Genomic DNA, 25,321 nt, shown 5'->3' with positions numbered 1-25,321 from the left:
TTCATACTATCTGTGAATTTATAGGTTTTGAGTTGATATCTTCATTATCTTCATTAATATAAAATATGATCGATTTATAATATATTAATTCAGGAATATCGATTTGAATAGTTAGGCGTTTGTCAATGGTGATTCTTTTGGGGAATCGTTTTTTGCTACAGACAAACATTGTCAATTTTAGTAGCAAAAAAATTGTGTAAGAAAGGCGGGGAATTCCCCGGGGTTTTTGGAAATGTGATATAAAAAATTGTTCTCGCAAAGATTGAAGAAACAACACCTGTTCTCTTTACCCCTTTAATAGACTTTTTAGACATTTTCGTTATTAATTTCAACTTCAAGTGCAGCTCATTAAATCATTTGGTCTCTCTCATTTGTGATTTAGTACACCAAATTTATTAATATAGAAATTTAATCATTTTATCCATCACATTTAGGCTTTCAATATACACATATAGTTTCATATCTTATTTAATCATTACTATCTCATTTATCTCTCTCTTTCAAACATCTGTGATTTACTTAATCATTTTTTGCATTTTTGTCTATTTTGTTTAATTTTTTAGTATATATTTTAAAATAGTTTTTGTGTTTTTAAATCTTTAGTTATATGTTTGAATTTGTGGTTAAACTCCCCAGTTTATTGCTTCAGTTTTTGAATATAAATCCGATGATTTATTATTATTCTTTCAACAGATATGTGAATTTAAATATTTTTTATGTTTTATTTATTATTCATAAATCTTTTATTCTCTTTCTTTTTCAGCATATGTTATTTATAAAATTTTTAATTAAGGGCATTCACCAGAATATGAAACTCAAAAATTGTGAAGAAATTCTAAAAATCAACAACTTATATGATTTTGTTGAAGCTTCTCAATAATTTTTTCATCAAAATCTGACGTTTTGCTCCATCTATTTTTTATCTAACAAATTTAATTACAGCAAAATGACATCTAAATTATTTTTTAGCTACTAAAATTGACAAGGTTTGTCTGTAGCAAAAAACAATTGCCCGATTCTTTTTTATATTTTCTATCATGACCATAAAAATAATTCAGCAGTCCAAATTTATAGTTAGGCTGGCTCATATATAAATGAAAATTGAATTTCATAAATTTAATCAAACATATGATTTTGATTATTTTTAAGATATCAGTTTGTTAATAATACAAATATTTCAGTATTTTGAAATCAATATTTCATTTTTCCAGCAACTCTTCAATTTTATCAGAAACGTTTCTTTAGTCTGCTTCTTGCTAAAATCCCAATCACTCTTTGGAAGTTCTTTATACTTTTGGCCCATCAAATGTTTTGCCATACCACATCGCAATCAAATTACATTTCGGACAAATCGTTTATTATTAGCGAAGTTAGTTCACAATATTCAATTTAGCAAAGTCCAATTTTCTTACAAATATTGATACTTGACATTCCACTCAAAATCATATTGTAAATTTAACGTAAAGTAGTTTCTGACCATTGTATTCCCTTTCCAAGTACAGGAATTTTCGTACAAAGTTCAGTCACAATCTTTTTGACACTTTCTGCTTTTGATGAGACATCAGCGATTGTCTTCATGCCGTTGACAACGTTCTTGCATATGTCGCATGCAGATGCGTTATCCAAGCCATCCGGAATTTCGACATAAGCAATTCATCATCACCTTCATCGATGGAATTTCCTTTGCAATAGCCTAATTTAGAGCAGATCTTTGATTGTGATAACTGTTGTCCAAGCCATGTAATTATTGGGCCGACACACGACCCAACAATTGTTCTGCAAAGTCCGGCGCCGACTCCACTGGAGATTGCTCCGCACGCTGCGGCTTTAGCTACAGCTTGGACAAGACTGTTCTTCATTGCGGCTGAGACAAATCCAACAGCTTTCTTACAAATAGCACAGTTGTCGGCATTGCTAAGTCCTAGTGGAAGTTCAATGTCTGTTACATAGTCATTTTCGTCCATTTCGAGATATAATTCGAGATATGCATCATCATTTTCATCATTTGATTGGCATAATTTAAGTTTGCTGCAGATTTCAATGCTTAATTTATCGTTGACCCATGTTATAAGCTTTGGAAGATATTTACCGACAATTGAATAACTATTGAAGAGGAGTGTAAGCGAAAAAAAACTCCCTAAAAATGAACATTATCCTGAATGAAATCAAGCCAAATTTTTTCTATTTCACAGAGGTGCCATAATAAATATAATTTTGAAATTTATTTTGAAAAAATTTGAAATCACAAATTTAATGATTTTTTCGAAATTCTTAAATTACTGAAATGTATTCATTATAATTGAATATTTTGGTTCATTTATTATCAAATAATGATAAATTTAAAGTGGAATTTTTATAATATAAATTTTACACCATGTACAGTTAGGGATTTAAACGTGTACCAGGAATCAAAGTGGTCCCATACGTTAAGATACGTTAATAAATAATATTTAATAAAACCTAATTTTTCTCAATGTCAACATTAACACCAGCAATTCCACTAGATGAAATTAAACAAAAATTAGATACTATTGGTATTTATCAAAGATTTACTCGATTATTATTAAGAAATCCTGACTTTATGAACTTATAATATGAAAATCATCAGCTTTGTTTTCTCTACAAATATGCATCTGAATTAGATGATGTTACTTTCACTTTTAATCAACTAGCATTTGTCTTTAATATGTGTCGTAAAACTGTATCTAGAAGTATTTCAAACGGCCCACAAGATCCAAAACCTTTAGGTCGACATAGAGCATTAGATGAAGATAAAGAAGAAATAATTGTTCAAGCAATTATTGATTCATCTAATTAAGGTCATGCAATGACCCAAAGGCAGTTATTATCTTTTATCAAAGAAAAATTTGATTTATCTTTAACAAAGGGATGGATAAATCAATTTTATCTTAGAAATATAGATAAAATTAAAAAATGTAGATTACTTCCTCAGGAAGACACAAGAATGACAGTTCTCAGAGAGCATATAAGAGAACACTTCCAAAACATGCATAAACATGTGGATGGAAGGTCAACAGAATTAGTTTTTAATTTAAATGAAGTAGGAACTTCATCTTGGGAATATCGAAAACCGAAGAAAGTTTTTGTTGATGCTAAAGTCAACTAAAACAATGTTCATCATTTTTCAACAAGAAAAGTAACTCATGTGACACTCCTTACATGTGTTTCAGCAGCAGGTGATGCTATTACTCCCATGTTAATAACCAAACACTTATATAGTGTTGATTTATGGATAAACGGTTTACGACAAGATGAAGATGTAATGATTCGTATTCGAAATCGACCTTACGTTGATTCTGAGTTATTTGCTGAATATATTAATGATGTATTGATTCCATATGTCAAATGTGTATAAGAAAAATATGGAGTTGTAGAGTATGAAGCAATTTTATTAATGGATTCATCTGGTGCGCATTGTAACGTTGATATTTTACAAGTTCTGAGAGAAAATAATATAATTGTTATATGTTTTCCTTCCCATACCACAAACATTTTCCAAGCCCTTGATTTGTCATTATTTGGCGTTTTTAAAAAAATCAAAAATACTGTTGAAGATGAAGAAAGCCAAAAAATGGTAGAAAATGCAATTATTGTTATATTAAAGGCATACGAGCAGACCACAACATCATTTAACATTCGTGGGGCTTTCAGAAGGGCAGGAATAAGTACTAAAACTGTTGCTGGTAAGAGAGTTGTGGAATTTGTTGCCAAAGAGCTGGTTTCGAATCCGGGATTTCATGAACTTTGAAATTTTAATATAAAAATCGATGAAGTCAAAAAGAAAAGGCAACACAAATTCGGCATCGTGAATTCTGAATACCTTCCACTTGGTTGTACTTATATTAGCAACGAAACTCCAAAATATGAAGATGAAGATGAAATTAATCAACTTTAGCAATAAAAATTAAATTGCACTTTTTTACTTATCTATATGAGATATCATAGTGTAAATAAATATTTATATCTAAAAGAATAATTTAAATTATTTTTATAAATATAAATTATTAAAACCAATAAATAAATGAGATATTTATGTTTGTTTCAAAAATTTCTGACATCTAAGTGTAAACGTATACGTACCATGGGACAGGTTTAAATCCCTAACTGTATAATTTTTTTCATATGATATTATTTTGATGCGTTACAAAAAATTACACAATGCTATTTTAAAATTTGAAGTACCATTAAATAGAATACAATCAATATTTTGTATTTATATCAGTTTTATCAAAATTCTTTCATACATTTTAGAGAAATTTTCCATTTAATCAACAACAAATTTCAATATAATAATGTGACATGTGAATTGAGAAATATCATTAAATATCGAAAACATGAAAAAATGATTTAAATGAAATTAATGTTACTCTTTGTTATAAAAATCAGAAGAATTTTTATCATTGAATAAAGTTATTCATTAAAATAATGCATTTCAATAAAGAAATGCAATTTTTGTAAATTTTGATAAAAATAGAAAATAAATTGAATTTACCCAATTTAGAAACAAATATTGAATAATTTTTACTAAAAACAATTATGTTATATCAACAAAAATGAATAAAAGGTTGTGGCAACATGTTTTTATGTGATAATGCAATTTTTGTGTGCAATATTAACTTTTTGAAAGCAACAATATTTGAAATCAAAAAATCAAAATATCCAAAAAATAGACGAATGAATCCAATTAAATACATGTGATATAGGGTTTAATCACTATGTTTATAAAAATTTTCGAGTTATATCAAAATTCCATTGTGGAATTTTTCGCTCACATCACCCTACTATTGATTATTAATCTAACTAATTAGATTGAATAAGTATATCATTAATATATTTTGAAGTTTAATATATCATTTATTTTTTCATTAAATTAATAAATAAATTAATTCCAAGAAAATCAAGATTCCATATAATCATTTGAAATAAATAACGAATCACGCTTTTATAAAAATTTCAGCAATTTTATTTCTTGACAAACCAAGGATCATTTAATTTGGCTGCCATTATCATCACAATGACAGAAAGAAACAAAGCATGAAAATTCAAGACACTTTTAGGGCATGAATAACGTATTTTTTGATAGCTGGGTAAAAATTTGATAATATTTACCATCATTCAAATACTCTTCTATCATCACTTATCGTTGCCTCTATCGTTCGACATAAATCATGCAAAAGTCGATTTTTGTCACTTTTTGGAATGAAAGAATAAATTTATCTCGTGCTAATCAAGATATAATTCTTAGTTTTTTATTAATCATAGATGCGACTATGTATATATATTATATATCCATAATATCAAGATCGTAGGATGATCGCTATATACGATGGGTGGAAATCGCAAGTCGAGTTTAATATATATTAATATATAGTATTAATTGGAATTTTGATAATTTGAAATACAATAAATAAAAATCTTTTTCATTTACATCAATTCCTTCTTTTCCTAGAAGTATTCTAACAAAATCTACATAACCATTACAAGATACAATTTAAGTGCAGTCTTCAATGCAATGATTGATTTCCAAACATTTTTTTATAAAATCATATTATCAGAACAAACCTTAAACAAAACAAATTAATATTTTTATCATTAACATTAATTCCCTCTTGATAAATAATATAATTGATAAGTTCAAAATTCTTTAATATTAAAGCATATATTAATATGTTTGATGAAATTTTGTTTTCCTGTAGAAAATGTGTGATGAGAAATAGATTACCAATTTCAGCAGCTTTGTTGAGATGTAAATTTTTGATTTCCAATCCTTCTTCTTCTAAATATTTAGAAAGAATTTCATAATTTCCATTTGTAATACAAATGCATTGAAAATCATTATCATTATGTGAATCATAGCTATAAATATGTTTTAAAAATATTTTTTCTAATTTATTCTCATAAATATATTTAAAGATATCATTTCGGTGGAATTCAATTGCTGTTTCATAAGCATCTTTAAATTATGAATGATTTTGTTCGCATAAATGAATAATTTCTTCATTTCCACCTGCAACTGCATATTTACCTGTATTTTCTATATTTGCTCCATTCATAAGTAAATATTTAAAACATTTAACTGCTGAAAAAAATGCTGAATAATCAATTAATAAAACATTTTTATTATTAATGTATGAATATCTTTAATAAAGCGATGGAATAATTTCCTGATTATAATAAAATTTTGGTTGTGATGATATTTCTTGAAGTTTTTCAACATCATCAGATCGAATTATTTTTGAAATTTTAGTTGTATTAACTCCTTCATGATTTAATTGTTTATGTAACTTAAGGTTATTTTTTGAGGAAAAATGCATGAAATAGTTCACTAGGATTATTTTTCTTATTCTGTTTTTCTGGATGAAGATGTGCAAAATATTTTGAATGAACGCATTTGGAAATTTTTGTTCGATGATATTCGCAAGATAATATGCTTCTCGCAACTTGATTTTAGCAATTGAATACCCAAAAAATTCAATAATTTTGGCATTGTTTTTGTTTTGCTCTTCTTTTTTCTTATAGGGGAAGCTTTACTTTATGGATATCAAACTTAAACATAAAGTAAAGGCGGTTAACCGGGGAGAAAAAATTTAAAACGCAAAAAGTGCATCGCCCGGGAATCGGACCCGGACCCTTGGCTTGGGAAGCCAAGATTCTACCATTAGACCAACGATGCTTCCATTATAATCTTTCATGATATTAATAACATAATATAATACAAGTTCAACTTTCAAAAGAAGTTAACCAAATTTTATGAATGTAATCAGGTCCAAATCATTGATATACTTAATATTAACTACCTCTCAACTTCTTGTATTATTAATGTTGATTGTTTCTGAAAAACTTCAATCATATTATCCATTTTTACTTCTAATTCATTTTTTATTTAGATTTCCTTTGTTGGTTTTTTATTTTATTAACTCCAAAAAGACTCTATTTCAAATAATTGCAATACTCACTTCATCTATTATTACATTTTTTTCCATCACATTTATCCTTGGGATTTTCTCAATTAAAAAATGGTTTATCATCGCACTCTTACTTGGCCCAGTATGTGTTGCTCCACTCGTAACCTTTGGGTGGACATATGAGCTGTTTTTTTCTCAAATCGGTCTTTTAATTGGATCAATTCCATTTCCACTAGATTGGCCAGTATTCTGGAAAAACCCACCAATTTCACACTCAGTATGTCTAACCATTGGCTCGTTCGTTGGTAGTTTTATTGATTTTCTTAATGATAAACGTATTATTGCCTAATTCGAAGTTTGGATTAGAAGAAGCTGATACCTTCCAATCTTCGACATTTTTATACCTGTGCCAATGCAGTATCCCCACGATTCGTTTGAATCCACAGTGATGATATCTTCATCATCATCAGCAAACATAAGCGATGATATCTTGCCAAATATTCCCTGAAGATAATTCATTCCATCACTGAAGCTATAATTTGGAGGAACAACAAGATAAAACAATGGTTTTTCGGGGCCGCAAATTTCGCATCGGAAAACAGCGCTACCATCTTTGTAAGGAACTTCCTTTGACATCTTTCGCTTCTTTATGACGGCAATATCTGAAAATGGTATTGAAACTATTTGTATGCTTTTAACTTCATGGGCAAAATACCATGTGAACATGAACTTGATGTCTTGATTGCTCTGAAGATAGACTATACGACCTTGGTCGTCTCTAAAGCCAAACTCCTTTTCATCGAATGAGAAAGAAAGTTGAACGAATTTTACAAATGAAGCAAAATTGCAACTTGTGTTTATGTGTCCTTGTTTACGTGATGCCCCAATAGAAAGAGTAACATCATCACCAAGTGTAACTTCGGTATTACCACTTACTAAAAGATTGGTTTGTTTCATTTGTGTTTTCAAATCCGCAATACGTTTCTTTAACTCAGTGCTTCGGCGCTCTTCACTTTGTAGACGGTCTTCCAAGAGCAATTGGATTTCTGTTGAATCTGTAACTGGGCGCGACATTTTCCTTTTTGGTGTGTATTATTTTGACTTGCTTTGTTCAAAATAATAAAAAACGATCGATAACTTCAGCTTATCTGCAGCAGCAGCTTTGCTGAAATTATCTACAAAACGATAGAATTGAGTTAGTTTAGGAGAACCCTCACTTAGGTGTAATAAACTTTAGAAAACAAAAAAATCCGATAAACTAAAAGAATTTTGGGTAATAGTAAATGACACGAAGTGGCGTCACTTTTGCGTTCGACACGAAATTTTTTTCAATTAAAAGTGCTAACATGAGGAAATTAAAAAAAATCGACATGTTTTAGGAAGATTGAAGAAAGTTAATTCTGATAATTCAATGTCATTCATCAAGCAATTCACAATAAATAATAAAATGTCAATTATTTTGAGTTGCAAGATCATAAATAAAATGAATTTTTGATTGAACTTAGACAATTTATTTGGAATTCCACGAGTGAAATTGGTTGATAATAAGTATTTTCTTTTATTTCTTTTAATCATATCTCATTTAGAATTTATGTTTTTATGAATTATAAAACAAATGTGAAATTAATATAATTTTTATTATAGTGAGTCGGGTATTGGTTTCTAAATATAGAGTCAGTTGAGATATATGATTTAGCATATCATTATCTCTTAATTTTTGACCATAATTCATCATATATATGAGTTGTATAATTCCTATTTCATCCGAGACATCCATAGACTGATTTAGTATATACTCTTTTACTGTTTTCCATTGAGTATAATAAATTCCATTCAGTGTTTCTATGTTTTGTGGATTTTTTTTCGTCCTATAGCAGACAAAAACTTATGAAAAACAGGGTATCTTTGAAATAAATTCAATTGATCTAATGACAGTAATTCTAATATCTCAAGTTCTTTAGGTGTTAAATTGACCAACAATTCTTCATTTTCAATATTAATATCAATTCTTATGCTTTCCTCTTCCATTTCTAAAAAGTTGTCTTCAATTATTTCTTTTTCAGTTTCTGAAATATTGTTTTCATTTATTTCTGCTTCTTTAGATGTTAACTTTTCGTTTATATTATCTTCATGTAAATTCGCACATGTTGCTTTATTGTGACTCGATTTTCTACATATACTGCATGAATAATGTTTTTTCTGACTATTTCTTCCTGACCTTCTTATTAAATTTGCTGGTCTTGTCTTTTTTCTTCCAGAAAATAAATTTAAATTTATATCTTTAAGTTCATTATATAATTTGAGAACTAGTACTTTCACTCTATCATCTCTTTGAACGACTGAAGCAATTTCTTCAAATGCTCTTGTAAGTGGAGAGTAACTCATATCATAATGAGGTATTTCTTGAATTTCATGTTCTATGATTTTATTTTGAAAAAAATTGTTTTCCTGTATTTGGTACGATTTTTTAAAATAAATCTCAGGTATTTCATTTTGTGATATTGATGGGATTCGTCTATCTAAACGATTAATAATTTTATGGACACAAGGAAGACCATATTCAATCTCTGTAAAAAATTTGCAATTCTCCTCATTAATCCATTTTAATAATTCGATATTAGCTCTTCCATCCATATTTTTATTTTTAGTTCTCTTAGCAATTTCGACTTCATTTTTCAATTTATCTATTGCTATTGAACCTAGAATATTACCTTCATAAATATTGTTGTCAATATCTGTAAGCATGGCTTCACTTCGCCAAGCAAATTCTGTAGCTAAATAATCCAATATTTTTATAACAATCTCAATATCTCTTTTCCCATCTAATTTTTCCCGAATATTACCATTTAAACCTTCAATCGCATTAGTTGTTCTTCGTTCTCTTAAATTTACAGACAATAAAAAACTAGGATCATAACAATCGATATCATCAATTAATGCTTGGATAGCTCTTTTATTTTTGACGATACTCCGAATAGTTTGATTTATAGAATTAATATATTCATTAATGAAATAACTCATATATTATAGATTAAGGACCAAATGTTTATTCGACTTATCTCATCATATGAACTTTGCAAAAAACAATTATAGTATTTAACATTACTATCTCAATTGCTGCTTTTTGTGCTTTTAATCTATCAATGATTACAACTCTTGGTATGCCAACTTTTTTTTATACATCATCAAATACAAGTTTAAATATTTCCTTTTCTTTACTGGATATTATTGAAAATGCTAGTATTTGTGAATCATTATTTTAATCAATGAATAAGACATTTATAATAGGCATATCAAAATCATTAGTCATCATTATGTCATCTAATTGTGATATATATCTAGATATTATTTAATTTTTTAACCTCCTTGAAACAAATGTTGCAGTGAGAATTTGATTATCTGCTCTGTTCAAATGAAATCACGTTTCATAATTATTTGATAACTGATGAATAATAGATTGGATTGATTTGATTGTATCAACATCTCTTGAGTTTAAATAAGAACGTCTGATATCATAAAATTTCCGAGCACTGACAAATTCTGTTATTTTTTTTTTAATATATGCAGGATTTCCTTGTTTAGTGTAAGTTATAATTTGATCTCGAGTTGAATTTGATACCCAACCAACTATTATAGAAATCTTGTGATATTGGATGTTTGAGTCGAAAATTGCCTTCAACAAACATAATTTTTGATAAATTATGCACAACTTTTAATCTTATAAAGCTATTGCAATCATAATGTTTTAGCGTACGGTTCTTCTTAGCTCTGCAACGACCTCCAAAACGACACCAAAAATCCCAAATACCTTTGTCCTTGTGAGTGAATAATGACCAACATTTTGCTTGAACATTTCTTGTATATCAGAAGGGGAAGTCTCTTGTGAGTTGATCGACATTTCTCAATTTTTAGATATAACATCTAAAGTGGTTGCAGAAAAATTTCCCAAACCCCTCAGTTTTTGAATATAAATCCGATGATTTTTGATTCATTCGATTCTATCGTTGGGAAACCTTTCTGCAACCACTTTATAATTTCTGGAGTATCAGTCGTGTTATCCCATTCATCTGAACTTATAAGATTCTATCAAATTTGATGACCGGATGAACTTTTTGAGAATTTTGATAGTTTTTAAAATTCGATATTGAAATTTTTTTTAACTCCTTTCATATTGGCACTTTTAATTGGAATAAAATTTCCGTGTCGAATACAAAAGTGACGCCACTTCGTGTCAATTACGATTCCTCAAGAATTTTACAAATGTGTTTCCAATTATTAAACAATATACAAAAAACAATGAGGGAGCTAAAGGAAGAAAATATTGATGAATCTATTGAAATCGTCAAAGCGTTATATGATCCAAATTTCCCACATTCTTTTAATATAATTTTTGCTCAAATGATTTATTCAGCTATAATCTCACGTATCAATGATATTGATTTATATTTTCAATTAATGAAAGAAATTCAAAATATAAATGATAAATTATATGATGTTTTTCTGCAATATCTTCTTCATTTAGATTCACAAGAATCTAAATATTTAATTGAAAAGATGATTAATTTAAACCTTGTTGATATAGATCTTGTTCAATCCAAAAAGTCCCTTTATTTTGCACATTATAAAATGTGTGTTGATATTAATAATCTAATTGAGAACAAAAAATTGAACATTCCATTTGCTGAAACATTCAAAGACAATATTAAAAAACTTTCAAAGAATGATTGGGAACTTCATAAACAATTAATTAAAGAAGGAGTTAACGCAGATGAAATATCAAAAATAATTCGGAATGATGAAATAGAAAAACTTCAAGAAATGTCAACACAATCAAAATTTGAATATAATCATATAAATGAACCATCACTTTATGAAAAATGTTCTTTCATTAATCAAAAAAATGTTTCACTTATTGATTATGCAGCATTTTTTGGATCTATTAAGTGTTTTAAATATTTACTTATGAATGGCGCAAAATTAGGGAACACTGGTAAATATGCTGTTGCAGGTGGAAACTTAGAGATTATTCATTTATGTGAACAAAACCATTCATCATTTGAAGGTGCATATGAAGCTGCAATTGAATTTCAGCGAAATGATATTTTTTATTATCTTTATGATACCAATATTATACATAGAAATTTAGAAGATTTAGCAAAGAATTGTATTTTATATAATAATTATGAAATTTTTCAATTTTTAGAAGAAAAAGGTTTAAAAGTTGATGATGAATTAATCATTGAAGCAACAGAAAGTGGCAATTTATATCTTTTAAAACATTTTCTTGAAAAAAATAAATTGCCTCCAGAAATTTTGGCATCAGCTGTAAAATCAAGAAACATTGAGATTGTTAAATATGTTATTGATCGAAATGGATTTTATAATGGTGTTAGATATATTTTTTTGTTATATTTAAGTTTTGTTTTAAGTAATTAATTTTTTAATTTTTTATATGAAATTTATTATAATTATTTAATACACCATTTTTATTTGCTTGTAAACAAGGTTGCGTTGAAATTGCGAAATTTCTTCTTAAAAAAAAGTATAGTAAAATAAATGAAAGAAATATTTCTTTATTGAATTTGGGATAAATTTTAAATTTTTAGTGTTTATAATGTATATTGTTTGCTAATGGACTTTATTTAGCTTCAAAATATGGTCATATTAAAATGATCAAATTCCTTCTTAAGCATGATATTGAAATTACTCTACATTTTTATATAATTTTTTCAAAAATAATTTTTATTTTTTAATAATTATATAAAATTTTTCATGATTATTTTTCATATTTTTTTCACCTCTTATGATTGCTATATATTTTGGTCATATAAAAGTTATAAAAATATTACTCAAAGAAGGAATTTATATGAATGCTACTGAATTTTATTTAAAAAATTTTATTATACAATACAATTTTAACATTTGGGATTTCAAAATAATATTTTATCAAGGCCATCGTATTATTTCACCATTATTTCTTGCAACAGAAAATAATAATCCAAAAATCGTTAAATTACTTCTTAAGCAGAAAAGAATTGATGTCAATGTTAAAAATATTTGTTTGATTTATATGAAATTTATTTCAACAAATTAGGATTTCAAAATGATATTTGGCAATTATTTAGATTATTTAAAACAGCACTTATGATGGCAGCTGAAAAAGGTCTCACAGAAATAGTTAAATTACTTCTTGAGCATGAAAGAATTGACATTAATGCTGAAGATATTTATATCTTTTATTTAAAATTTATATTAATTGTTTTGGATTTTTGAATAATATTTGGAAATTATTTAAATTATTTAGAACAGCACTTATGTTTGTAACTAAAAATGTCCACGAGGAAACGATTCAATTAATTCTTGAGCACAAATGAAAAGAAAATTATTATTTAATGCATAAAAACGATACAATTTGACTATTGCTAAAACTCATGAAATAATTCACTCGAAAACTGTTGTGTTGAGGTAAAATATATCGAAAATTCGGTTTGTTTACTGGTTTGCAGCGGCTTCTGCCTTTGCCCTTCTCTTCGCGAACATTGCCTGCAGCTGAGACGCCATGTCATTTCCAGGAGGAGCTCCGCCTCCGCCGGTGCTTCCGCCGCCAGTGCCACCGCTTCCGCCGCCGCCCCCAGCGCCTGAGATCTGTGGCCCTGACTTATCAACTGTTTCGACTTTCTTCAATTTCGGCATTTGGCCTGGCTTGAGATCAGACAGCGACAGTCCTTTGTTGGTTGGGAGCTTTGGCGCACTTGATGCTGCTGGCGGTGGCGGTGGAGGAGGTGGCGGCGGAGGTGGCGGCGGGGCACCCGAACCCGACGGTTCCTCGGGCGGTTTTTCCTTCTTCTTCTCCGGCGGTTTCGGTTTTGCCTTCGGTTTTTCCTTCTTCTTCTTTTCTGGCGGTTTCGGTTTTGGCGGTTCGGGCTCTGGCGGAGGAGGAGCAGGCTGTGTCTCGCTGACCGGAGGAGGAGGAACAATCGTCGATGATGTGGATGATGGTGCAGTTGATGTGGGTTCTTCGATTGATACTGATGAGCGTTTTCGAGATTTCTTGTCTTTCTTCTTGTCCTTCTTCTTGTCTTCTTTGGTAGGAGCTTGAGGCGCTGGTTGTGGTTCTTCTTCTGGTGGCGGTTCAACTAAATCTGTTTCGGCAGCATTAAAGCCATAGCATTCACTAAATGAGGTGTTGAAGTTGCTGTTGGCTGCTGGCCCTGAAGTTGGAGCAAAGAAGTCATTGGTACATGACCAGAACGTGGGAAGTGGAGTTGATTCTGATAATTTGATGATTAAGGGTGAATCATTGGAGTTCTCTGGCTCTTCAATCCGACGACCGACATTGCTGATGGCATTTAAGTTAATGCGGAATGGATTTTCGGGGAAGCCAACATCATATTGTTGGGAACGTGGTAAAAATTGATCATCCATAGCCTTTAGAGATTGAGATGGTTGAGGAGATGGAACAAGACGTCGACCAGCATTGGCACGAATAGCTTTCAAAGTTCCTTCGATATGTTCTAAATTAACTTCCATTTTTGCAAGCTGTTCATTGCTTGTAACCATTTTAAGGAGACACATTTTTGATAGTACTAGAACTGATTGTTCTATTTGACGTAAATCTTCTTCTAATTCATTTTTAACGATAGTATATTGAAATTGCGAAGAGTCCATTAACCCGTCTTGCGTTTCAGCATGCCTCTTGATCCCACTTAAGCGTTCATCAAGTTCTTTGATCTTGTCTGCTATTTTTCCGGGGTTCTCTGACATTTTAATGAAAAGATTTTTGAAATATTTATACATTTGTAAACCATTGAAAAATGAAAGTTTTGAAATTTTTAATGATAATCGAGAAATTTGATAGGTTATTGATCGTCTTTATGTTTTTTTATTTTGTGTTTTTTCATTTGTTTAAAATATCGATACATAATTTTAATTCATAATTCAATCAAACATTTTACAATTGTAAATAATTATATTTTCTTTTCCAAAAAAATTAACGAGAAAATTCAAACTGACAAAGATGACAAAATACGATAGAAAAAGTAATCATCTTTTTATTTACATACAAATTATGCATAATATATCTCCGGATAGAATTCTTGCAATATTGCACTTGCTACATCGGCAATTTCTTTATTTTCATTATCAGCATTATATTTTAGTACATCTGCAAACTCATCTTCGAACTGATCAAAGTTCTGAAACGAATCTGTACCAAATCTTATCATTCTCTGTAATGCATTCCTTAATGTTATAAGAACAGTCTTTAAACGCTTTCCCTCAAGACATTCAACTGCGTCCAAACATGCAGAAATTAAATCAGTCTGGAAAATTTGTTGTAATACTTCGATTGATGAACAATAACATATCGAAGATATACATTCAACAATCAGTGCTTTAGATTCAAAACATGCTGCGTCAATTCCATCACGTAACTTCTTAATGATTTTAGGATCAGTTATCCATTTTTCATGTTGTTTTGCAACAACAAAATCTTTTATGATAGAAATTGAACATTGAAATTCTTTCGAATCATGTGGAAAGCCAAGAAGAAAAGCTTTGACTGTGTTAATATCAATTTTCGTTATGATAGAGCTATCGGATGAAATACAGCAATCAGCAATTTGAACAAAAAGTTGAAGAATTTGTAAATGTAATGGGAAATCGGGTCGTAAAAGTAGATTATATTGGTTAAAAAGGTGACTTATAACAAGTTGATTAAGACCTTTTTCTTTGGTATAACGAAGAAGACCCTCAGAAAATTCAATTGACAATTGACAAGGAAACGGTTTGTCAACACGTTTCATGGCATCAAAGAAAAGGCCAAGAATCAGAAGTGGTACGTTGTCGGGAAACATTGAAATAAAGCGGCACATGTTGCAGAATGTGCAACAAATACAGAATAAAATTTGTTGCTGAAAAACATCATCCGAATTCTGCACTGATGCCTCAAAACATTCAATAAGAAAAGTAAGAGTGTTCGTGCGAAGAAACTCTTTGGTTCCAAGAGATGTTTGTGGAATATAACGTAATATTTCAAATCCAAGAAGCTTGATCTGTTCATTTTGGAAAAGCGGGAGCTGATTAATGAAGTGATATCCACCAAACGAGAGAAATATATCAATGGATTCAACTGACTTCGAAATAATAACATGAATTAATTTAATGGAAATAAGTTGAAGTTTAAGATCATCATGTTGTGGAGCAATTACAAGAAGAAATCTGCATATATCTGATTGTTCTAAAAATTCTTTTGTTATTGAATGATGAAGACAAAGCGCTTTATATATTTGTTCAAGGTCATTGATAAGATCTTCTCTTGATCCCTTGCTTTGACATTCTTTTGCAGAAAGGACCCATTCACAAATAATAAATAGTGATGGAGGAGGAACATAATCAACAGGAGGATCTTCACATTGACCAGAAGTAGATTGTGTTAACTCACTCCTAATTTTGTTTCCATGAGCTTTTGATTGTTTGGCTTTATACCCAATGTTCATATTTGAAAGAACGTTAAACAAAGCCTCAAAACGGTTCTCAATCAATGAGGCCCATTACCATAAAACCGTTGTACAGAATATAAAAAGTTGGTATCGTCCTTAAGAAAAAGCATCGAAAAATATCAGTAAAATTTTTTAATAAATGAGCACCTCTTCAGATTCAGAAAGCATCGAAAATAGCTCTTCGACTGACTCTGAGTCATCCGAGTCAAAGGAAGAGCCAAAGCCTACAACTAAAAATAAGAAAAATAATGTATCTCAATCTAAGAAAACACCTAAGAAAGCGGTAAAAGCAAAGGGTGGGAAAGCGCCAAAAAAGTCTCCTAAGCCAAAGCAACCTCAAAATCAAGAAATAACAAAGAAAGATGATAAACCTAAAAAAGATAAAACAGAACAAAAAGAAGCTAAAAAGCCAAAAGACCAGCCAAAGAAGGAAGAAAAGAAGCCTAAAGAAGAGCCAAAGAAAGAAAAAGAAGAAAAGAAGCCAAAGGAAGATAAAAAGAAAGATGACAAAAAGTCAAAAGAAGAACCAAAGAAAAAGGATAAGAAACCAAAAGAAGAACCTCTGAAAGAAAAAGAGGAAAAATCAAAGAAAGAAGATAAGATGCCAAAAGAAGATAAAAAGAAAGAAAAAGAAGAAAAGCCTAAAAAGGAAGTAAAGAAACCAAAGGAAGAGCCTAAGAAAGAAAAAGAAGAAAAACCAAAGAAAGAAGATAAGAAGCCAAAGGAAGAGCCTAAGAAAGAAAAAGAGGAAAAACCTAAAAAGGAAGTAAAGAAACCAAAAGAGGAGCCCAATAAGGAAGACAAGAAGCAAAAAGATGACAAGAAGCCGAAAGAAGAAGTAAAGAAACCTAAGGAAGATAAAAAGAAAGAAGAGCCTAAGAAGGAAGACAAGAAGCCCAAAGAGGACAAAAAGCAAAAAGAAGAACCTAAGAAAGAAAAAGAAGTAAAGAAGCCAAAGGAAGAGCCCAAGAAGGAAGATAAGAAGCCCAAAGACGAAAAGAAGCCAAAAGAAGAAGTAAAGAAAGAGAAAGATGAAAAGAAACCAAAGGAAGAACATAAGAAGGAAAAAGAAGACAAAAAGAAGGATAAAGATGAAAAGAAACCAAAAGAAGAAGTAAAGAAAGAAAAAGAAGACAAAAAGAAGGATAAAGATGAAAAGAAACAGAAAGAAGAAGTAAAGAAAGAAGACAAAAAGAAGGATAAAGATGAAAAGAAACCAAAAGAAGAAGTAAAGAAAGAAGACAAAAAGAAGGATAAAGATGAAAAGAAACAGAAAGAAGAACCTATGAAAGAAAAAGAAGATAAAAAGAAAGACGAAAAGAAGCAAAAAGAAGAAGTAAAGAAAGAAGAGAAGAAGGAGAAAGAGGACAAAAAGAAGGAAGACAAGAAGCAAAAGGACGAAAAACTCGCCAAAATCAAAGAGATGAAAGAGAAGAAGGAGCAAGAGAAGAAGGAAAAGAAGGAGAAGAAAGAGCAAGAAAAGAAGGAGAAGAAAGAGAAGAAGCAGAAGCAAAAAGAAGTGAAGAAGCAAAAGAAGCAAAAGTCGTCAGATGACGACGACAATTCGCACAAGAAGATCGACAAGAAACTCGAGAAGAAGAACAAGAAGTTATACAAACATAAAGTTGATATTGAAGAAGAACCACGTGAACAAACTGATGATGATGAGAACAGTGATCAAAAGATCATTCACGAAGCAGCTAATGCATTGTTCTTACATCATAAACGACGACGCGCATCGAGTGCCGACAAGATCTTCATTGGCGATCACATTGGAGTCACCGAAATCCCCGAAATCAATGAAGAGTACGGCCACGAAGGAATACTATTTGCTGCGCGTGCTAATCGATTATATGCGTATAGTCACATGACTGAAAGTGTGATTTTGGTTACAAATGTTAAAATTTATATATTAAATAGTCGAATGGAAATGTTCGAAAATATGCAGCCGATTAACATCGAAGACATCGAAAAGGTTTCATTGTCAAATGAAAGAGATAACGCAATTGTGGTCCACTTGCCGGATTATAAGTCGGAATTGTTGTTGACTCCGTTCAAGGCTGAATTGGTTTGCATATTGAACACAAGGTTTAAGGAATTGACGGGTAAAAAGCTGGAAATCAAATTCGGTGAATCAATAGAATTCCCAGTCAGCCAGGAAACAATGTTCGAAATTAAATTTACACCAACGGCTGAAGGTGTAAGAACAACATTGTTCTGTAAGGCTAATACACAAGAATAAAATGAATCGAGAAAAAAATTTTATTTTTTTTTTTACGTTTTCGCATTTGATGTTGTTTTGTGATGTGAAATGTTTATGCAATTGAATCAAAACGATTATTTTTGTTTCAAATTTCAAAATGAACATCTCACTAAGTCTAAATTGAAAAAACATTTTTTTTAATGAATGGAAAGAAGAATACATTCATTATTTTCAGATTTCGTTGCGCAAACATTATAATTAAAAAAATTTTCACATTTCAAGATAACAAAATCAATTGAAATTTGATTCAAAATATGACATGATAATCATTCAAAGACCGTGAAACAAAGAAGATTTTATTTTTGCTAAAATAAAATTAGAACCTGCTGCAACAGAGGTGATCACAGCGTGCGGCAGGTCATGTTGGACACGCCGCTCAATTTGTCTGAAAAAGTACTTTTCAGTCTGAAAGCAAAAAACGGTTTTATTCAATCCAACCTCCCAAGAAAACCATTTTTTTGGATGCAATTAATTGTAGACAACCCATGGCTTGAAAAATATAGAGGCCACATCGAATGGCGTCATAGGAACTATGAGGAAGCCAAAGAACGCATTAACAAAGTTGCTGGTTCAATGGACAAGTTTACTCAATCTTACAAAGAGTTTGGACTTCATCATAATGGCAATTGTATCACCTACAAAGAGTGGGCTCCTAATGCACGTGAGATCTATCTTGTTGGTGATTTCAATAATTGGAATACTAAAGATCCAAACACCAAATGTAAACGTGATGAGTTTGGCATGTTTACTCTTACTCTTCCTGATGGTAAGGATGGACCTGTTATACCTCACAATTCTAAAGTTCGTGCACATTTAGTTCTTTCAAGTGGTGAAGAAGTTTCTCGTATTCCAGCTTGGATCAACTTTACATACCAAAACCCACAGAACTTCAACTTTGATGGTGTTTTCTGGAATCCACCAAATCCATATCAATTCAAACATCCAACACCAGAACCACCACGTGATTCTAGTCTCTTAATTTATGAAACTCATGTTGGTATGGCCGGTGTTGAACCACGTCTTCATACCTACAAAGAATTTACTCGCGATGTTCTTCCTATGGTTAAGAAAGATGGTTACAATGCCATCCAAATCATGGCCATTATGGAGCATGCCTACTATGCCTCTTTTGGCTATCAAGTCACATCATTCTTTGCAGCATCATCTCGATTTGGCACACCTGAAGATCTTAAAGAACTCATTGATACAGCACATGGAATGGGCTTGTCTGTCTTTTTAGATCTTATTCATTCCCATGCAGCCAAGAATGTTCTTGAAGGCATTAATCATTTTGATGGAACCGATCATCAATATTTCCATGAAGGCGGCCGAGGATATCATCCATTATGGGACTCACGTTTGTTTAACTACAACCACATCGAAGTACAGCGCTTTTTATTGTCGAATTTGCGATATTATTTGGACGAATACAAATTCGACGGTTTTCGGTTTGATGGGGTTACCTCAATCATCTATAAGCACCATGGCAACATGTATAATTTCACGTCCTTAGATGACTACTTTAATGATTTAGTTGATGAAGAAGCAGTTACATACTTATATTTAGCTAACGATGTTATTCATAGTGTTCGACCAGATGCGATCTCGATTGCAGAAGAAGTCAGTGGAATGATTGGACTTGCGCGCTCACTCAAGGACGGCGGCTTCGGCTTTGATTACAGGTTAGGAATGGCCGTTCCAGACATGTGGATCAAGATCTTGAAAGAGCAAAAGGACGAAGATTGGAATGTCGGCAACATCACATTCACTTTGTCCAATCGTCCGTACAAAGAGAAGACAGTTGCGTATTGCGAGTCGCATGACCAAGCGCTCGTCGGCGACAAGACATTAGCGTTCTGGCTCATGGACAAAGAGATGTACACTCACATGTCGACATTATCGCCGCAATCACTAATCATTGACCGCGGCATCGCATTGCACAAGATGATCCGCTTGATAACATTCGGCTTAGGCGGCGAGGCATACTTAACATTCATGGGGAACGAGTTCGGGCATCCGGAATGGATCGACTTCCCGCGCGAAGGCAACGGCAACTCGTACCACCATTGCAGAAGGCGATTCGACTTGCCGAAGGACGACTTGCTTAAGTATAAGTACTTGCTGAACTTCGATAATGATATGTTACAACTGGAACATAAATATAAGTTCATGAGCTCCGGTGATAATGGATATGTAACATTGAAACACGAAGGTGATAAAGTCGTCGCTTTCGAAAGAGGAAATTTGTTGTTCGTCTTCAACTTCCACCCAACGAAAAGCTTCGAGGGCTATTGGATAGGAGTCGAGTGGCACGCGAAGTTCGAGTACGTGCTGTGCACCGACGACGAGAGATACGGAGGCTTCAGGAGAGTAGACACAAGCACCGTGCCAGAGTCGTACCCGGAGCCGTACCAGAATAGAAAGTGTAAGATACAGCTGTACCTGCCGTCGAGATGCGCATTCGTATTGAAGAGAAAAGATAACTAAAAAGTAAAAATTGAAATGAATTAATTGGATTGCAAAGGCGCAAATTTGATTCGGAAAACAATTTTATGAAATTTATGTTTACATTAATACATTTGTTTGTGATTTGTTTATGTTCACATTAATACATTTGTTTGTGAATTGTTTATGTTCACATTAATACATTTGTTTGTGATTTGTTTATGTTTACATTAATACATTTGTTTGTGATTTGTTTATGTTTACATTAATACATTTGTTTGTGATTTGTTTATGTTCACATTAATACATTTGTTTGTGATTTGTTTATGTTTACATTAATACATTTGTTTGTGATTTGTTTATGTTCACATTAATACATTTGTTTGTGATTTGTTTATGTTCACATTAATACATTTGTTTGTGATTTGTTTATGTTCACATTAATACATTTGTTTGTGATTTGTTTATGTTCACATTAATACATTTGTTTGTGATTTGTTTATGTTCACATTAATACATTTGTTTGTGATTTGTTTATGTTCACATTAATACATTTGTTTGTGATTTGTTTATGTTCACATTAATACATTTGTTTGTGATTTGTTTATGTTTACATTAATACATTTGTTTGTGAATTGTTTATGTTTACATTAATACATTTGTTTGTGAATTGTTTATGTTCACATTAATACATTTGTTTGTGATTTGTTTATGTTCACATTAATACATTTGTTTGTGATTTGTTTATGTTCACATTAATACATTTGTTTGTGATTTGTTTATGTTCACATTAATACATTTGTTTGTGATTTGTTTATGTTCACATTAATACATTTGTTTGTGAATTGTTTATGTTTACATTAATACATTTGTTTGTGATTTGTTTATGTTCACATTAATACATTTGTTTGTGATTTGTTTATGTTCACATTAATACATTTGTTTGTGATTTGTTTATGTTCACATTAATACATTTGTTTGTGATTTGTTTATGTTTACATTAATACATTTGTTTGTGAATTGTTTATGTTCACATTAATACATTTGTTTGTGAATTGTTTATGTTCACATTAATACATTTGTTTGTGATTTGTTTATGTTTACATTAATACATTTGTTTGTGATTTGTTTATGTTTACATTAATACATTTGTTTGTGATTTGTTTATGTTCACATTAATACATTTGTTTGTGATTTGTTTATGTTTACATTAATACATTTGTTTGTGATTTGTTTATGTTCACATTAATACATTTGTTTGTGAATTGTTTATGTTCACATTAATACATTTGTTTGTGAATTGTTTATGTTCACATTAATACATTTGTTTGTGATTTGTTTATGTTCACATTAATACATTTGTTTGTGATTTGTTTATGTTCACATTAATACATTTGTTTGTGATTTGTTTATGTTCACATTAATACATTTGTTTGTGATTTGTTTATGTTCACATTAATACATTTGTTTGTGATTTGTTTATGTTCACATTAATACATTTGTTTGTGATTTGTTTATGTTTACATTAATACATTTGTTTGTGATTTGTTTATGTTCACATTAATACATTTGTTTGTGATTTGTTTATGTTCACATTAATACATTTGTTTGTGATTTGTTTATGTTCACATTAATACATTTGTTTGTGATTTGTTTATGTTTACATTAATACATTTGTTTGTGATTTGTTTATGTTCACATTAATACATTTGTTTGTGATTTGTTTATGTTCACATTAATACATTTGTTTGTGATTTGTTTATGTTCACATTAATACATTTGTTTGTGATTTGTTTATGTTTACATTAATACATTTGTTTGTGATTTGTTTATGTTCACATTAATACATTTGTTTGTGATTTGTTTATGTTCACATTAATACATTTGTTTGTGATTTGTTTATGTTCACATTAATACATTTGTTTGTGAATTGTTTATGTTTACATTAATACATTTGTTTGTGATTTGTTTATGTTCACATTAATACATTTGTTTGTGAATTGTTTATGTTTACATTAATACATTTGTTTGTGATTTGTTTATGTTTACATTAATACATTTGTTTGTGATTTGTTTATGTTCACATTAATACATTTGTTTGTGAATTGTTTATGTTCACATTAATACATTTGTTTGTGATTTGTTTATGTTCACATTAATACATTTGTTTGTGATTTGTTTATGTTCACATTAATACATTTGTTTGTGATTTGTTTATGTTTACATTAATACATTTGTTTGTGATTTGTTTATGTTTACATTAATACATTTGTTTGTGAATTGTTTATGTTCACATTAATACATTTGTTTGTGATTTGTTTATGTTTACATTAATACATTTGTTTGTGATTTGTTTATGTTCACATTAATACATTTGTTTGTGATTTGTTTATGTTCACATTAATACATTTGTTTGTGAATTGTTTATGTTTACATTAATACATTTGTTTGTGAATTGTTTTTGTTTACATTAATACATTTGTTTGTGAATTGTTTTTGTTTACATTAATACATTTGTTTGTGAATTGTTTTTGTTTACATTAATACATTTGTTTGTGAATTGTTTATGTTTACATTAATACATTTGTTTGTGAATTGTTTTTGTTTACATTAATACATTTGTTTGTGAATTGTTTATGTTTACATTAATACATTTGTTTGTGATTTGTTTATGTTCACATTAATACATTTGTTTGTGATTTGTTTATGTTCACATTAATACATTTGTTTGTGATTTGTTTATGTTTACATTAATACATTTGTTTGTGATTTGTTTATGTTTACATTAATACATTTGTTTGTGAATTGTTTATGTTCACATTAATACATTTGTTTGTGATTTGTTTATGTTCACATTAATACATTTGTTTGTGATTTGTTTATGTTTACATTAATACATTTGTTTGTGATTTGTTTATGTTCACATTAATACATTTGTTTGTGATTTGTTTATGTTCACATTAATACATTTGTTTGTGATTTGTTTATGTTCACATTAATACATTTGTTTGTGATTTGTTTATGTTTACATTAATACATTTGTTTGTGAATTGTTTATGTTCACATTAATACATTTGTTTGTGAATTGTTTTTGTTTACATTAATACATTTGTTTGTGAATTGTTTATGTTTACATTAATACATTTGTTTGTGAATTGTTTTTGTTTACATTAATACATTTGTTTGTGAATTGTTTATGTTCACATTAATACATTTGTTTGTGAATTGTTTATGTTCACATTAATACATTTGTTTGTGAATTGTTTATGTTTACATTAATGCGTGATAACCGTCAGTTCATTTGAAGCCGTTAAGTCCGGTGATTAATTCAAATTGCTTTAATAATTCCGAATGAATTTAAACAAGCTGTTTGTGATCAGATATTGGCACCGCTTCAAAAAGGGGAAGAATTTGATTCACAAAGTTTTTTATTTTATGGCGCACCAGGAACAGGGAAAACTATTCTAGTTCAAGCACTTGCTGGTCAAATACCCAATGTCACATTTATTTATGTGCATTGCGACAAGTTTTTAATGACTGATTTTGATCCAAATTCCAACGAAACTATAAAGGCAATCTTTGCATTTTCAAGGACACAAAAACCTTGTCTTTTGTGCTTTGAAGAAATTGACAATTTGTTAAACGAAAATGAAAATGTTCAAAAAATGAAACAAGAACTTATCGAACAACTCTGTGTAGACAACAAAAACATGATTATTATTGGAACCACCAATGTACCATGGAAATTAGATGTGAATCTAATCAAGCTATTTTCCAAAAAAATATTCTTTTCTTTGCCAAAAGAAAATATTCGTCTCCAAATTGTTCAAAAAGACCTTAGCAAGGAGAACATAATACTTTCGAATCACGAACTTGAAGAAATCTCGAAAAATACTGAATTATTTTCATTTTCAGATTTATTAGTTTTAATCAAATCTATTCAAATGCAACCTATTTTTCGTGTCCAAGAAGCGAAGTATTTCAAAAAAGTTACCGGAGATAAGTGGGAAATTTGCAATCAAGATGAAGAAGGATCAGTCGAAATGACGTTTGACAAGTTAAGTCTTGAGTCCATCGTAATGCCCAAAGTCGGAATTTCTGATGTGAAGAGCGCTCTAGAGAAAGTCCGCGCCTCTTTGAATGAAGATGAGGCAAAAAGATTCGAACAGTGGCTCAAATGAAACAAA

General features: G+C 30.1%; 7 protein-coding genes across 7 annotated transcripts; 3 read left to right on the top strand and 4 right to left on the bottom strand.

Annotated features, from left to right (window-relative positions):
- Nucleotides 1-1,574: 1,574 nt before the first annotated feature.
- Nucleotides 1,575-1,964, bottom strand: GO595_008605 (uncharacterized protein; the record flags this gene model as incomplete). The annotated part of the gene is made up of 1 exon (XM_067922198.1): nt 1,575-1,964. The coding sequence occupies one exon, from the start codon at nt 1,962-1,964 to the stop codon at nt 1,575-1,577; it is 390 nt and encodes a 129-aa protein (XP_067771371.1).
- Nucleotides 1,965-7,271: 5,307 nt separating this feature from the next.
- GO595_008604 (uncharacterized protein) lies at nt 7,272-8,000 on the bottom strand (the record flags this gene model as incomplete). The annotated part of the gene is made up of 1 exon (XM_067922197.1): nt 7,272-8,000. One exon carries the CDS (start codon nt 7,998-8,000, stop codon nt 7,272-7,274), a length of 729 nt encoding a protein of 242 aa, XP_067771370.1.
- A 5,418-nt stretch (nt 8,001-13,418) lies between these two features.
- GO595_008603 (uncharacterized protein) lies at nt 13,419-14,690 on the bottom strand (the record flags this gene model as incomplete). Its single annotated transcript, XM_067922196.1, has 1 exon — nt 13,419-14,690. The coding sequence occupies one exon, from the start codon at nt 14,688-14,690 to the stop codon at nt 13,419-13,421; it is 1,272 nt and encodes a 423-aa protein (XP_067771369.1).
- A 302-nt stretch (nt 14,691-14,992) lies between these two features.
- GO595_008602 (uncharacterized protein) lies at nt 14,993-16,423 on the bottom strand (the record flags this gene model as incomplete). Its single annotated transcript, XM_067922195.1, has 1 exon — nt 14,993-16,423. The coding sequence occupies one exon, from the start codon at nt 16,421-16,423 to the stop codon at nt 14,993-14,995; it is 1,431 nt and encodes a 476-aa protein (XP_067771368.1).
- A 142-nt stretch (nt 16,424-16,565) lies between these two features.
- GO595_008601 (uncharacterized protein) lies at nt 16,566-18,668 on the top strand (the record flags this gene model as incomplete). The annotated part of the gene is made up of 1 exon (XM_067922194.1): nt 16,566-18,668. The coding sequence occupies one exon, from the start codon at nt 16,566-16,568 to the stop codon at nt 18,666-18,668; it is 2,103 nt and encodes a 700-aa protein (XP_067771367.1).
- A 483-nt stretch (nt 18,669-19,151) lies between these two features.
- GO595_008600 (1-4-alpha-glucan-branching enzyme) lies at nt 19,152-21,176 on the top strand (the record flags this gene model as incomplete). The annotated part of the gene is made up of 1 exon (XM_067922193.1): nt 19,152-21,176. The coding sequence occupies one exon, from the start codon at nt 19,152-19,154 to the stop codon at nt 21,174-21,176; it is 2,025 nt and encodes a 674-aa protein (XP_067771366.1).
- A 3,491-nt stretch (nt 21,177-24,667) lies between these two features.
- On the top strand, nt 24,668-25,315 carry GO595_008599 (vacuolar protein sorting-associated protein 4B-like; the record flags this gene model as incomplete). The annotated part of the gene is made up of 1 exon (XM_067922192.1): nt 24,668-25,315. The coding sequence occupies one exon, from the start codon at nt 24,668-24,670 to the stop codon at nt 25,313-25,315; it is 648 nt and encodes a 215-aa protein (XP_067771365.1).
- Between the last annotated feature and the right edge of the window lie 6 nt (nt 25,316-25,321).

Source organism: Histomonas meleagridis (genome assembly GCF_020186115.1).
Source record: "Histomonas meleagridis strain 2922-C6/04-10x chromosome Unknown contig_68, whole genome shotgun sequence".
Lineage (NCBI taxonomy): Eukaryota > Parabasalia > Tritrichomonadida > Dientamoebidae > Histomonas > Histomonas meleagridis.
This window is presented reverse-complemented; position numbering and strand designations above follow the sequence as displayed.